The sequence below is a fragment of the Myxine glutinosa genome, chromosome 4 (genome assembly GCF_964187855.1).
Source record: "Myxine glutinosa chromosome 4, kmMyxGlut1.1, whole genome shotgun sequence".
In the NCBI taxonomy this organism is placed as follows: Eukaryota; Metazoa; Chordata; class Myxini; order Myxiniformes; family Myxinidae; genus Myxine; species Myxine glutinosa.
The window spans coordinates 163,427,615-163,442,841 of NC_136264.1; the positions used below are offsets into that span (position 1 = coordinate 163,427,615).

Below are 15,227 nucleotides of genomic sequence, written 5' to 3' on the forward strand. Positions count from 1 at the left end.
GCCATGTTCTGCACACTAAATACGTCAGCCAATGGCCATGGACATCCAAGAGGGTGTCCATGGCACATAAAGCACATTTTTTGTTGCTCTTCCATGAGCCTCGCTCTTGCAGTATAAAAACAATAAACACAGCAGTGCCTTTGTGTTGATAAGTAAGACAATCGTTCTACACGAGTTTACTCTTTTTGCATTAGTTTTGTTCGAGCAAGAAAATGCCAGTTTTTGGAAATCAATGACCCTAAGGGGGAAAACCCCAGAAACACATCACTTGAAAACACAGAAAAACAGTTCCCTAGTTCTTAAGCTCTTAATTGGCCACAAACATCACTGTCGTTAATGAAAAGAGAGAGGAAAACATAGAATGGAGAAACAAGGGCTTTCAAAGGGAATGGAGCACTTATTTCTACCTTTCTTTGTCTCTTCCTGATGTTTTCCAGAAAACATAACCAACAAAACAACGTATGAATATTACTCAAGCTTCAAGAACCAGTTTTAAAGGCAGAATGTTTGGGCAGAAAATAAATGATTTCGCCAGGTTATTTTAATGGTGTCATTTTCACCCTGGTAGTCTCTCCTGACCTCATTACCCCAGCACTTTAATTCCCTTCATAACTAGGAGAGAACTTTCTGCAGTTATTACATTAATTACTGCAGCTTCACACAATTTCACCTCCGGTTTCAACATCATTAGTATCATCATACTTGAGTGCCATGTCAAATTATATCCAGGGATTTAATGCGGGCTACATAAGCTATTGTTCATAGGGATGCAAATAAAAGGAAGATAGTTGGCAAAGTGTCCACAAGTAGAATAGATTCAGCCTTTTAGTGCATTGGGGAAGACTGTATTCCCTTGCTCACAAATAACACATGAAAATGAGGAGGTGAAAGGAAAAGAGTTTAATAAAACAAACAAAAAAGTTTAATTTCAGCTGTTCACCACCATCTCAGATCGTCCCCAATGCAAAACCATGATCTTTTCTACCTTCATAAACCCACCCCTCCCCTCCTCCCCACCCCAATCCATCCTCCTTCCAAATTTCCAGTTTGTTTTTTTTCCTCCTGAGCTGAGAGTTTCTTCTGTATACATCTTGTCCACCCCATGCATCCTTTTCTGGCCCCCTCGCCCCCCCCCCCCCCCCTCACTCCTCTTCACACCCATTGTTTGTCCAAGTCAGAGCCATAGAATACCAGAGTTTGGCGAACTTAACAATATGCGCCATGTTGTTACCCAACAGTTCACGTGCAGGTAGCGTTAATTACGTGCTATTTGAACATACCATTGAGACCTTTAAGATCCCTTAGACCTTTTTACAGACCTTTGACTTTAGACTCTCACACTATACATTTTAGACCCCTTAAACTCTCAGAGCTTTAGACCCTTATTGAAAGACCCCTTTCGACCCATTAACCCCTCAATACTCTCATTACCGTTAGACACTTTTCCACATTTAACCCCTCATGACACTTAAGACACCTGAGACCCTCAAGACCCTGGAGACACTTTAAACCCTCAAGACCCTTTAGAGTTAAGAGCCTCAATATACAATTAGACCCTCAAGACTACATTACACCCTCAATACCACATTACACCCTCAATACCACATTACACCCTCAATACCACATTACACCCTCAAGACACTTTAGACCATGAAGACACTTAAGACCCTCAAAACTCCATTACACCCTCAAGACCCTTAAGACACTTTGACCATCAAGACCCTTTAGACACTCAAGCCATCATTAGACCCTCAAGACCCTTTGCTCTAAGCCTATCTTTTTAATAACTTAGGATGAACTCTTTGAATGCACCAGGCATGCAAAGTCACAGACAAAGTTTCTTATATCTGAGCTTGCCTTTACTGAGATAAAACATCATCATAACATCACATTCCATGACTTTTCATGGTTTATTTGGTAGTAATATTGCTTTCATGCATGTAATATATGATCCACTCATGATTCTGTGTGGTCCCATATATGTATTAACATGCACTGTTTCATGACATGCATGCCAACGCATGCAGACTATTGTATTATTTGGACCACAACTTGTATTACATTCATAACAGAAGAGATTGCCAATTAATAAGATTGTATTATCATGACATTGGATGTCACGTGGTACAATTCTTGATTCTACTTGGCGTGTAATCGTATCATTTCAGCACAAAACTAGCGAACTGGGTGGATAGAAAGAACAGTTAAAACAAATAAGAAGTAAACACGTACTTTAGTGATTGCTCCACCGTGAGAGAAAGGGAATCTGTAAAAGGGAATGCCTTTATCTCATCGCAGATCAATTACCATTTATGTCATTTACGTCTTATTTGTCCTGATTCTATACTCAGCTCGTTTTAACAGCAAGATAATTATTCTCAACTCGCTGCACATAGAAACGAGTCATTGTTGGCTCTCCATTCCGCGTGATGAACTTTTACTTTACCATATCACGAGGGAAATGATGCATCTTCCTTCCTCTGTCTGATGATTGTAGCTGCTCTATGCTGAACATCACAGCATCTTTTACACCCCAAAACTGACTTCAGAATGAAAAATTCTGATGACAAGATGTAAATATAACAGAGTCCACACAGATGCCCACAATTTAGCGCTTCGCTCGGCAAATATGTGTAACAAGATGACGCCTTGCGGTCATGTGATCACGTATCCTTAAACCATGATCATTTTTGCTCAAACCGAGTTCGCCAAACTCTGGTAATCTATGGCTCTGTCCCAGGCCTCCCCTCCCTCTATCTTGGCCTTCGACTCTGCTTTAGGGGTTTCCCCCTCTCTCCTCTGTTCCTTTTGTCCTGTTATGTCCTTGTCCATTTAGTGTACTCGCACTTCCACGAGCCTCGACTATATATACAGAAAACCCCAAAAAGAAACATCCATAGGTGGATCCTTATTTAGGCAAAATGATTAACAGCAACAGATGCAAGGTAATGTATGTTACAAAGCAGTTCAAAGCAAGGCATTTCATTCCTCCCTTAATCGATCTGGCAAGTAAAAATGTTTTATGTTATGCTACGAGTACATTTGTTTGATATGAGGAACTCTGGCCCAACAATCAATTGCCATTTCTATCAAGCAATGCCATTACATGCCTTCACCCACTGTTGATGCCTTATATGTTGCATGGAAAATGAATAGCAAGAGTATTATTTTCAAGTCAATGCACAGGTCAAACTATTTATTACTTTGTATGCAGCCTGTGGCTGCTGGTTGCATCATTGTCGGGAGTGCAGCTTTGCTGCTGATACAGTGCCCCTCAGTACTCATTTTGCTAGTACCCATTTTGCCAACCTCGGAAGAATGACAGGCTGAGTCAATCCACCCGGTGTTATTTAACAGCACAACAGAGGCTCAAACTCAAGACCCTAAGATCTTAAGGCAGCCACCTTAACAGCTAAGCCAACACCGGGCTTACAGGTCAAGTAAAAGTCTGCTTCGTGCAATATGACTCTCAATCAACTATGGAAGCAATCCACCCACACAATCATCTCATCCCTCACACTACATCTAACCCCCCCCCCTCCCCCCCCCCCATCCCCCTCACCCCCAAAATCCTCGAAAAGAAGCAGATACGGACTGGTTAGGCTTTTCTTGCAAAAATAAAATAAACAAATACCTGAAATGTTGCATTTTGAGCTGTAAAATAAATACATTCCTTGTAAAAAAAATGATTGCCCAAACACAGCCACCACCATTTAATAATTATCTTTTCAAAAATATTTGATACACCTACACTAAAAATGACTGATGTCAACGAAAAGGAAATCATAACAGCAGTTGTGGCGACGACCTTACTTGATCACACAGAAGAGTGTCCGGTAGAGTTGAGTGAAGATGTCATTGCCATCCTCTAGCTCAAAGCAAATGTTGTAGGACTTCACCCACGCAAGGTTCTTAAAGGGTATTTCAGACAGTGAAATTTTTTTTCTTTCTTGAAGCTATGAAGCTCAACATTTCAAACCAAAGCACAATATATCAAAAATGATTGTCGATGCACACATTTTGTATGACAAGAGACAAAAGAAATAAATAAACGAAATATGATGCAATTGAAAAAAAAATCATACCTCCAAAAGATAAAAATATCTGTTGAACTGTGGGCTCTTGGTGTCCTCAAGGCCCTTCAGCTGGCGAGTAATAAACATAAATATATCCTAAAGGAAATAAATCACATTTCAATGACAGAAATATGCACATACTGACTTTTTAATTTAATACAACTCAAGTGAGAAGACTGGAAGCATTCAAACAATTGATGGAGAACAACTGCATGGAGTAATGTGGTTAGAATCAACTTTCTTCCATGGGTCTTTATATTGATCTTCATCTGAAACAAGTTCCATTGATGAAGAAAACGACATAACTTTCAGTAAAGTTGTGCTTGCCATGCTGAAAACAATAGCAATAGTTGACTTACAGAATATTCCGAGTTTAGGAGTAATGAAAGAAATCATACAATACAAGGTTTGTACGAGAAAGCTCGAGCTAACAGAATGGCTTAGAAGTACGCACAGTCGCACACTTGCCTCTAAGCTGTCTAGCCTGGGTTCAAATCCCGACCGAGCTATAAGCCGTCATCCTTGTGTTTCACAGGCAGGGTGATTAATCAATGTGTCTGCCTTCCCTCGGAGTGACATTAAATGGGCGTCCCGTCTGCCGGCATTCGTTGGTGGACGTTAAACATCCCATGATGTCCTCCGCGACGAGTAGGTGAGCTATTGCTGGCACCACAAACAAATTCCAAATCCATGGCCTAATCAGTACAGGGAATTACATCAGCTGCAGTGCCGAGCCCTCAGCCTATGACGCTATCCCGAAGCCTCGTGCCGCATACGAATGATGACGACTGGAAATCTAAAGTAATTTAGTTAAACATCGTTTTGATTTTATTCTGCAGCAATAATGTCTCTAACATGGGCACAGCTTTAAATCATCCCCGTTTATATCACAAAAAAAAAACCCACTAAAAAATCATGTACAGGGAAAAAAAATGATGCAATTAATCTAAGCCATAATCAAGATACCTTGATTTTGTCTGAGGATGTGTAAGGGGCTTCTGGTGCATAAACTCTGAAGATATCTGCCAAGCAGCAGGCTACAAGAAGGCGGACATCTTTGTCAGGATGTTTGAGAAAGAAATCCGAGGCTAAATGCAAGGCCAAAGGCATGTACTGTTCTTTCTCTTCTTCTGAATCTTGATCCATGTCCATAAAGGTTTTCACAACCATCTGCAAGCACAAAAAAGTAACAATAGCATCATCATTATTAGTTTCTGGGTATAGAGAAGATTACCAATACTAACGTATGGTGAGTTACATTCTAGGCAAAGCAACTCGGAACCTCAACAAGGAATACGAGACGAAACTCATCTATAATACGAGAACGGCACTTGGTAGAGCGCATACCGCCGCCAGGCTGAACAATTTATGTTTTGTATCCCACTGATAGGCCGTATGGTGAGTTTTGGTTGGTTGGTTATCCCACTGATAGGCCGGATGTGGATTCAGACCTGAACCAAAATCTAATCGGCTTGTTCTTGTCACCTAACCAACTCATCCCCCAACTTTAGTCATAACATGTCCATAACTTCTTAAAATATCATGTTATATATCGTTTTTCGCCCAATCTCTCAATGGTGAAGAATCACTTAAGAATTAAATAAGTCTCGTATCCGAATCCATATTCAGATCTTCACCTAAATTGAATCGATTAGTCCTCGTCACACACCCACTGGTCCACCAAGTATCCAAATCCGTCCATAACCTTTTTGAGTTATCCTGCTATATATTGTTTTTGGCCCCATCACGCAATGGTGAAGAATCACGTAAAAGATTCTACTTGGCGGATCCGGATCTGAATCTTCACCAAAATTTAACCAATTATTCCTTGTCACACACCCAACCAATCCACCAAGTTTCGTCCGAATCCGTCCACACCTTTTTGAGATATCTTGTTCACAGACAAACAAACAGACAAATGAAAAATCGGTCAGAGACCGAGGACTTGTCGGAATGTACTTTTTTTAAATCGGCCATTTTGGACAAATATGGCGGCGAACCACGTGACCGATGACATCATCATTATTTGTTTTCTAAACTAATTTATTCCTAGATTATGCTCAATCAATTGCATCTTGATTGGATGAAGTTTTGTACTTGTCGAATTATCGAATCATGACATCATAATGGAGGCCTTGGGCCCAGAGAGTTAAAAAATTGGGCACAGTCTATTCCAGGGCAAGACAAATGTGTGTGTAAAGTATGGCGAGTCTATGTGCAACGGTGTAGATGTAGTACTACGCACAAACAGACAAACAAATGAAAAATCGGTCAGAGACCGAGGACTTGCTGGAATTGAAAAAATGGTGGCCGAACCATGTGACTGATGACGTCATCATTATTTGTTTTCTAAACTCATTTATTCCTAGATTATGCTCAAGAAATTTCATCTTGATCGGATGAAGTTTTGTACTTGTCGAATTATGACGTCATAATGGAGGCACCTATGACATCATCATTAACATATTTTATTCCCAATGGAGAGTTCTTTACAATGAGCCATCTCCAAAAAAATTCTATTCAGCACTTTCGGAGATAGAGGTGCAAAGGTTTTCGGTTTTTCCAAGATGGCGGCCAAACCACGTGACCGATGACGTCATCATTATTGTTTTTCTCCACCAGTTTATGCCGACATGGCACTCAAGAAATTGCATCTTGATTGGATGAAGTTTTGTACTTGTCGAATTCTCGAATTATGATGTCATAATGGAGGCCTTGGGCCGAGAGAGTTAAAAATTGGGCACAGTCTATTCCAGGGCAAGACAAATATGTGTGTAAAGTATGGCGATTCTATGTGCAACGGTGTAGATGTAGTATTGCGCACAAACAGACAGACAGACAAAGAGACAAAGAGACAAACAGACAGACAAACCAACTAACATACTTGCCGGAATCTTTTCCGGCAAGTAACAAACAGACGAACAAGCAGACAGACAGGGGTGAAAACATAACCTTCATCCACCTTTGGTGGCGTAGGTAATGAAAGAGAATGCCAAGGATTTCTGGCGTTATGTCAACTCAAAAGTAAAGAGTCGAAAAAGTATCGGGTCTCTGAAGCTGGAGGACAGAATGGAAGTGACGACAGACAAGGACAAAGCTGAAGTGGTCAACAAACTCTTCAGTGGTGTGTTCACCAATCAAGACTTCAGTGGAGTGCCTATGCCTGATTGGCAGTTCAACAGGGCACAGCTTGAAAACAAACATTACATCAAAGATGGTGAAAGAAAAACTCCAGCTGTTAAGTGGGTACAAATGAGCAGGACCTGATGGATTTCGTCCTAGGGTCCTAAAAGGAGTTAGCTAACATCATATCCACTACACTGGCAATTATCTTCAAAAGGTCGTTGAATGGGGAAATAGTTCCAAACGATTGGAAAAAAGCCAATGTAATCCCTATCGTTAACCCTTTGAGTACGGGATTTTTGGGGGGGATAAAAATACCCCCGGTACGGGATTAATTAGGCATTTTGGTACTGGAATGCAACCACGTACTGACGATCTATTTATAGGTATAGTCGATGACGTGTAGTAACGTCATCCGTACACAAACCTTTTTCACGGGTTGCAGCACTGGACGTCATCCGTACTAAAAGGGTTAAGAAAGGAAACCACTGACTGCCAGAAAATTACAGGCCAGTAAGCCTATCCTCGGTAGGTAGGAAAACAATGTCATCTATTGTGAGGGATACATTGCTGCATCATGTCATCAGTAATAACCTCCTCCATGAGGCACAGCATGGTTTTAAATCTGGTCGTTCATGGTCCTATAAGCTAATGTGACAAATGGGGGAATGGCTTAGGATGATCAATTCTGGGAAACCAATTGACGTCTTCTATCTGGACGTTAGCAAAGCATTCAATACGGTCCTGCATTGTCGCCTTCTTAAAAAGTCCAAACTTATGGCATCAATGACAAACCACTGAAATGGATTGAGGTTTTCCTTGGAGGTACAACCCAACATGTCACTCTCAATGATGTTTACTCCGATTAGATTAGCGTCGACAGCAGGGTCCCACAAGGAAGTGTTCTCGGTCCCCAGCTCTTCGTGTTATGTAAATGACTTGCTGACTGAGATATAGAACTCTGTGCAGATTTATGCTGATGACACAAATATCTATGGGGATGTCACAACCCTAGCATACTCAAGGTCATTGCAGGAGGACCCTGACACAGCTGCAAGATGGGTCGATACATGGCAACTTTCATACAAACCAGCCAAATGTAAGGTTATGCACATTGGCAAAGGAAACCGGAATGTAACGTACTACCTCAAGGGTGAAGAACTAAAAGTTACACAGGAAGAGAAGGGCCTTTGTGTTATTAGAGACAATTAACTAACCTTCTATAGGCATGTAGCTGTATCTGTCAACAAGGCCAATCAGATATTGGGTCTTATCAAGAGGACCTTTTCCAGCTTCACCAAGGAAACTTTCCCACTCCTTTTCAACTCTATGGTCCGCCCTCTCCTAGAATGAATGAATGAATGAATGAATGAATGATTGTTTTAAGGCCATTTTCCCCGCTAGAGCAGGGGTTAGCCTTGCGGGCCCCATGACAATCATGGTTCCCTGTTTGAGGCAATGTTTTTATGGCCGGATGCCCTTCCTGGCGCCAACCCTTAGTCGCCTCTTGCGATGCGGAGGGATAAGGTGTACCTATTCTAAACCGGGGTACACACCGGGATCATTCATCCCAGCAAGCTGGTACTCAATTTTGCCGACCTTGGAAGGATGACAGGCTGAGTCAACCCCCTGGTGTTAATTCAGTGATCGACCGGGATTCGAACCCAGGATCCTAGGATCCCAAGCCGGCAACCTAACCGCTAAGCCAACACCAGGCTAGAATACTAGACACTCTCCTAGAATATGGTAATGAAATTAGGCATTCAACATTTAAAGCAGACACCAATAAGATAAAGAGGGTGCAACGGAGAGCAACAAAGCTAGTACCAGAACCCAGTCAACTCGCATATCAGGAAAGACTCAGACCACTGGACATGTTCTCCTTTCACTACAGGTGGCAACGAGGAGACTTGATTGAAATCTACAAGATCATCAAAGGCTTAGTAGCCATGGATCCCGAGCATTTCTTTGGTCCAGCGATATATCATGCAATTGCAGGCCATACTCTGAAGTTGTTTCAGGAGAGGCGTTATAAGGCTCTATGAAAGAACCGTTTCAATCAGAGTAACTGAGAAATAAAATTTTACACTGACTACCCAACAAACATACACGCCTCACAATAAATTATGTTCAATTTATGTTAAAATAGTTGTGACATATACTAACCCTATCGGTGGAATGATCAGAAGTTTCAACAGGACTACCTTTTACTTCCATAAAATGATGATGATTATTACTATTATTATTATTATTATTATTATTATTATTGTTAGGTTTCCTCTAAATGCAATGCAGAGAGAAACCTATTGTTTCTATTCAGATTATCTATATAATAATAGCGTAAGGACTCGACTTTATTATCCCTTTTACGCCGCACCCAGTGACCAGATGCCCACGGCCCTAATGGATTTACGATCTACGAACCGCGCTCTTTGTTTATCACGTACAACCATACTCGAAAAATCTGAATTAGCCGACGTTGGGGCCCAAAAGCATCCGATTAACTGCCGATACGACGCCATCTTACGACGCCATCGTATTGGCGTCTGCTGGGCGAAGGCGAAGCAAGCCGTCCGCTGATTGGACAGGCGAAGGCGAAAGCAAGCCGTCCACTGAGTGGACAATCCAGAGCATGCATTTGTGCCGGTGTCGACGATCGTTGTTCATATACGCACTCTTCGTTCTCATCTTTCTTCCTAACTCTTACTCGGACAAGCAAATCCCCTATGCCATCCATAATGGTACACTCTATCCATACACCACATCCTCCCTTCCGTGGATGTTCCACGGGTTTCGGCTAGTTCTTATTATTCTTCCAGTCTGATTTTGGAGGTCAAAAAACCTTTAGAATACATGCTCTCTGCAACCATTGGTCCGATTGACACGAAATTTTCACCTAAGGAGCGGAGACCTGAAGAATTAATGCTAATTATGACGTCATAGGTCATGTGGTATGGGCACCATCTTGGAAAAACCTTCAACGTTTGCCCTTCTATATCCCCGAAACGGCTCAATGGAAAACATCAAGTCGTGTCTCATTTAGTCCATGGGCCAGGGCAGATGTCGGTACCACGTGGGGGCACAAAGGCTCACTATATTTTTTGGAAAGAACATTGGCTGGGGCATATATTTTGATATGATATCCATTCCAAATTGGTAGCTTCATAGTATTTTGGAGGGAAAATGTGTATTTTGGGGGCAAAATCCAGTTTTTCAAAAAAAAAACAAAAAAAAAAACTTGTGACAGGAAATTACTTTTGAAAGTTGAAATTAATAACCATCAACAGTGTTGATTTTTTCAGGTTGTTTACATTACGGTTTTTCTCTGGTTGCCATGGAAACGGCCGTTTTGGGGCAAAAAGGGTGTTTTTTACACTATTTTCTAAAAAATTCATATCTCCGTAACAATTCAATATATTTGAATAGTTTCAGCTGAAATTAATTCCTTAGACCCCAAGGTAGTTTTTTAGTAACATATAAGCACAAGATCACATGTCAAAATAGGGAATTTTTGTGGTAGGAGAATATCATTTTTTGGGGAATTTTCAAAAAAATCCCCAAAATAATGAAAAAATGAAAAATCAATACATTCATAGTTTTTACACACATTGATCAATACATGTATATCATCACAAAACAAAGAAAGTATGCATTCTAGACATCCAAATCATGTCCTTGTTGCTATGGAAATATTTGTTTTGCATAATGCGACATTTCTTGCAATACATCAGTTAAGGATAAGTTATCACCGTTATTGCAGTCTGCTTATTTCCCAGCTATTTTACATGCTTGAATACAATTGATCTGGAACCAATGGTCTAACTAGCCATTGTTGCATCATTTGAAAGTCCCCAGAGTTACATATACCACTTTAAGAGACTGGTTGCCAGTAACAGAATGGGTGAAATCTTAATGTAATATATGTTGACAACATTCATCACTTCTCAATTGCAAATGTGCTAAAATGTCTCATTTTGCGAAGAAAAACATGTTAATAACTTGACTGATACATGTTAATAGTTAGTTCAAGTGTGTTAAATTGCCAAAATTCACATGGTCACAGTTTGACTGTGGTTTACATTTAAGAATCACTGTCATCATCACTATCCTCACTATATACATCTGTTTGCGTGTCGTCCACAGTTTCCTCGAACTGGTTGTCACATTTTTGGTTTTTGCACATTTGGGTACATTTCAAGCCATTCGTAATGCATGGGCAATTCGATGCATCACATAAACGAACACAATTACAGTTCATCAGTCCCAAGACTGCTGATGGTGCTGGCAGACCAGTCATCCATAGAATCTCTAGGCCCCCATTGTCACCTATGGTCCAGCCGCAATCGCTAGGTCGAGGAACTTCGGGTATACACTGGAGCGAGCAACGCCATATGCCAGCTTGGTAGTTTGCCCGTTGAGCATGCTGGAATAGGCAATCCTTGCATGGAGGTAACTGTTCGGATTCCGTGTTGCCCCTCTTTGCACAGAAGAGCTGATAACGACACTCATTCACGTCTGTCAATCCAGTTGATACATACAGATTGCATGTGAAGGCTTCAAGTTTCTGCATAAGTCCCTCGGATACCTGCCAAGACTGACCTAACTCGTTGAAGCACTCTTGGTAGGCTACCACTGACTTAGTTAGTTTTAATCCACGAAGTTTTCCTCTGCCAGCAAAAGCACTGACTGAATCGCAGCCTGTAAAGGCATGCAAACCTATCAGAGCTGTGCACAACTCCTCACCAAGGCTGCTTGCAACTTTGCCTATGTCAATGTATGTTCGACGGGTTTTTGTGCTAATTCTCTGATACAATATTGGGCAACGAATACTGTAGAAGAAGGCAATGCTGATCACAAGAATGTCTGTGTCTTCAGCAGTTATGATGACGGCTTTATATCCATTCATTGCTGCATTTGCGGCATGCAGGAGGACTCGCGTGTCTGCTTCTTCTTGTGTACACAACATCGTATTGTCTTCTTCCCATTTGTTTGTCAGCTTATAGCAATGTTCCTCACATGTTACATACAGAACCTTGGTGCCCAATCTGCCCCTGTGCTCTGGTCTCCTCCATTCTTCAATAATGAACTTGTTCAGGCAAGATTTGTTCTGAGGAGTCTGCAATAATTTTCTCCACTGTTTAATCTTGTGTCCTCTGGTTATATTATTGAACTGCAGGCCCTCTTCCGCCCCACGGCTAGATCTTTCAGCATTCTTTATCGACTCATCACGGTAGACATCAAACACGATATCAATCCTCTGGCTGTTGGTGCCCTCATGAAGTGCTAATGTGAGACAACTTTCTGCAAGCTCTGCAAATGTTTGATTGTCCCCTTTCAATCGCTGAACCAAACTCATTCCATCAATGATAGTAGCAGATGGCTGTGGGATGGTTTCAGCAGCATCGATATCCTTTACCAATGCTTTGGCAAGAGCTGATTTGTTGGTTTTTCTCAATGAACCATCCGGTGTCGCCAGGGACCATGGAACGGGGCCAAGTGGGTGCGCGAGTACTTGCTGAAGATTTAACTCTCGGCTCTGAGCTGCAAGAATCATGTGTGCAAACAATTGCTTGTCAGCTCGTAGGATTATTTCCTTCCCATTTGATTGTGTCACACGTTTCTTCTTGGTCATATCTGAGAATGTTTTCAGTTTCTGTTTGACAAGTTTGCTGTGGAAGGTCTGAGTGGGGGGATCAGCCTCCAGACGATTCTTCTTGAAGTTGTTGTATGCTTCAACACCAACAGCATATGCCTTTTTTAAGTCATCAGCGATGTCTGTGGTGGCAAGCCGTCCAGTAGAAATGCTTACAAGTTCTGACTGATCACCACTCATAGGATTCATCCATTCATGCTCAAGGATATCTGCAACTGCCTTGGTATCGATATGATCCTTCTTTATCCATGGAGTCTGAAGATCAGAGTGAGAAAACTGAGGAGTTGGATGATGTACCATCTCACGCATATGCCGCAGAGCAACACTACGGTATTCTGATGTCATGTAGTATCGGTGAAGTGATTTTGATTTTAGACTGAACCCTTTGGTGCCCCCAGGTGTTTTGGTGTCCCTGTTAACTGTCTCCTCTATCGTTTGATCAGCTGGGATTCTACCGAAAGGATTCTGGCCTCCTCGTTGGACTGAGAACCCTCCACTTATGAAATGGTCATGTATCTCTGGGTGACTTGATGGAAGTTGTGACATCTGAGCAAAATATATCGGTAGATAACGAGAATAGTTTATTTTGTCATATGCAAATGCCCAAGGGATCAATTGCCTGATGTAGCTCAGATGCAGTAGCCAATCTCCCTCTCTTGATGCCCGTATCAGACCTAGCATGATGTCGACCATATCAACATATGACATCCAGAAGCTGGCTAATTCACCTCTACTGCCATCTCGCAAATTTTGCAGGAATATGTCAAAGAGATGGAGAATAGGTTTGTCGAGGACTGCATTCACAGAGTCTTGACTGATGTCATCACATGTCAGTTCAATGCATTGAATGGCATCATCTAAGATGACAACATCTGCCATGTGATTGGTTTGCAACCATGGGATGAATTGCTTCCATGCCAATCTTAGAATGGTTTCATAGACTAGCTTGTGAAGTCTGACCGCTCTATTGTATTGATGTCCGTCCATCACTGCTTGCACAGAGCCCTGAGCGATTATCCCAGATTCTACAGCAAGTTCTCGCAGACCTGCATCTTGAAAACGCTTGCCTATGGTGGATTGGAAGTTCATTATTGTATGGAAATCGCCCATCCTGAGAACAAGACCGCTAAAATTTTCAGGGTGCTTCCAAACAATCTCAGCACTCTTTGCATACAATGCTTGATCAAACACTAATACCATGCTAGGCAGCTGCAATTCACGTCTGATCATCTCAGACTGAATCAGAATTTTAAAAACAGTTGACATCTCTGTTGCTGGTGCATTTATAGTTGGTAGATAACTTATGGTGTTAGGCATAACATTGACATTGTTATGAGCCAGAATGTTGAATCCTGTCCAGCTCGGCACAGTACCATCTTGTTGGCGAAATATCATCCATAACCGATTCTTTAACTGCGCTTCTGTAACTGCATCTGTAGCATTTGGTTCAATCGAAATAATTGGTGCTGGACCAACCCGTTCCCCAGAATTGTACTGAGGAAAAGGGGCCTCTTCAATGTCGATGGATCTCTTTTTGCTTTTTGTAACAGGTGTTTTCGGCTGTTCTTGTACGAGTCCAATAAACTTGTCCTGGATTGCAATGCCGTTCACACGGTGTGAAGTTCCGCCACCACTCAGTGTTTCTTCAAGTTTATCAATATTGTCCCACACAAGGGTAGTGGCCTGCAAAACCAGAACGCTGGCTGACAGCCTGACCTCAGATATGGAGCCAAACTTCTGCATACACAATGCTGTCTCTATTTGCTCCATCATCGAGTATGAGATACAATGTCCAAGTCTGTTAAGAATTTTAATGAGCTCAACATTTCCTGTGATACACTTGACCACAAGAGCCAACAAGATATGTTTTGGTGGACGACGCCTACCGTCAGTAACCGCATATATTAAATCTTGGCCTATTGAGCAAACCTGCCTTTCGACACGAACACTAGAGTTTGTTCTACCTTGCTGACCTGTTATGATCATTTGCAGAAAATGTGTAACTGCATTAGGTATGTGTGCGGATTCAGCAGTGAGTTCTGATGGTTGTGGTGGCCAATCTTCCATTAATCTCTAGTTTCGAATAACAGTACGCATTTGTAAGGCAGCTTTGGTTACTACTGACATAGGGTCACTTTCTGATGCTTGTAATGCATTTATTGTCACCTTCAGTTCCATGTTATCTCTGGCAAGTTCATCCCTTGACAAGGTATCAGGATATACTAACAATTTGCCACTGTCATTTTGAACAAAATGAAGCAATCCACCAAACTCGCTCTCCAATCTGCGGCGGATATGCTTTTTGGTGGAGTCCTTTACCTCCACAATGCCGGACATTTTCATTGATAATTATTGTAGTCGTAGTGTCATATCAG

At 41.6% G+C, this 15,227-nt stretch overlaps 1 protein-coding gene across 2 annotated transcripts in view; it reads right to left on the reverse strand.

Moving 5' to 3' along the window:
• LOC137425471 (sister chromatid cohesion protein PDS5 homolog B) overlaps positions 1-15,227 on the reverse strand; it is a 258,555-nt gene that overhangs the window by 103,135 nt on the left and 140,193 nt on the right. For both annotated transcript variants that reach the window (XM_078776694.1, XM_078776693.1), the window contains exons 3-5: positions 5,043-5,246; positions 4,086-4,172; positions 3,814-3,911 (exon numbers count right to left, since the gene is read on the reverse strand). In XM_078776694.1, coding sequence (XP_078632820.1) covers positions 3,814-3,911; positions 4,086-4,172; positions 5,043-5,246 — 389 coding nt within the window. The remainder of the gene's footprint in view (positions 1-3,813; positions 3,912-4,085; positions 4,173-5,042; positions 5,247-15,227) is intronic.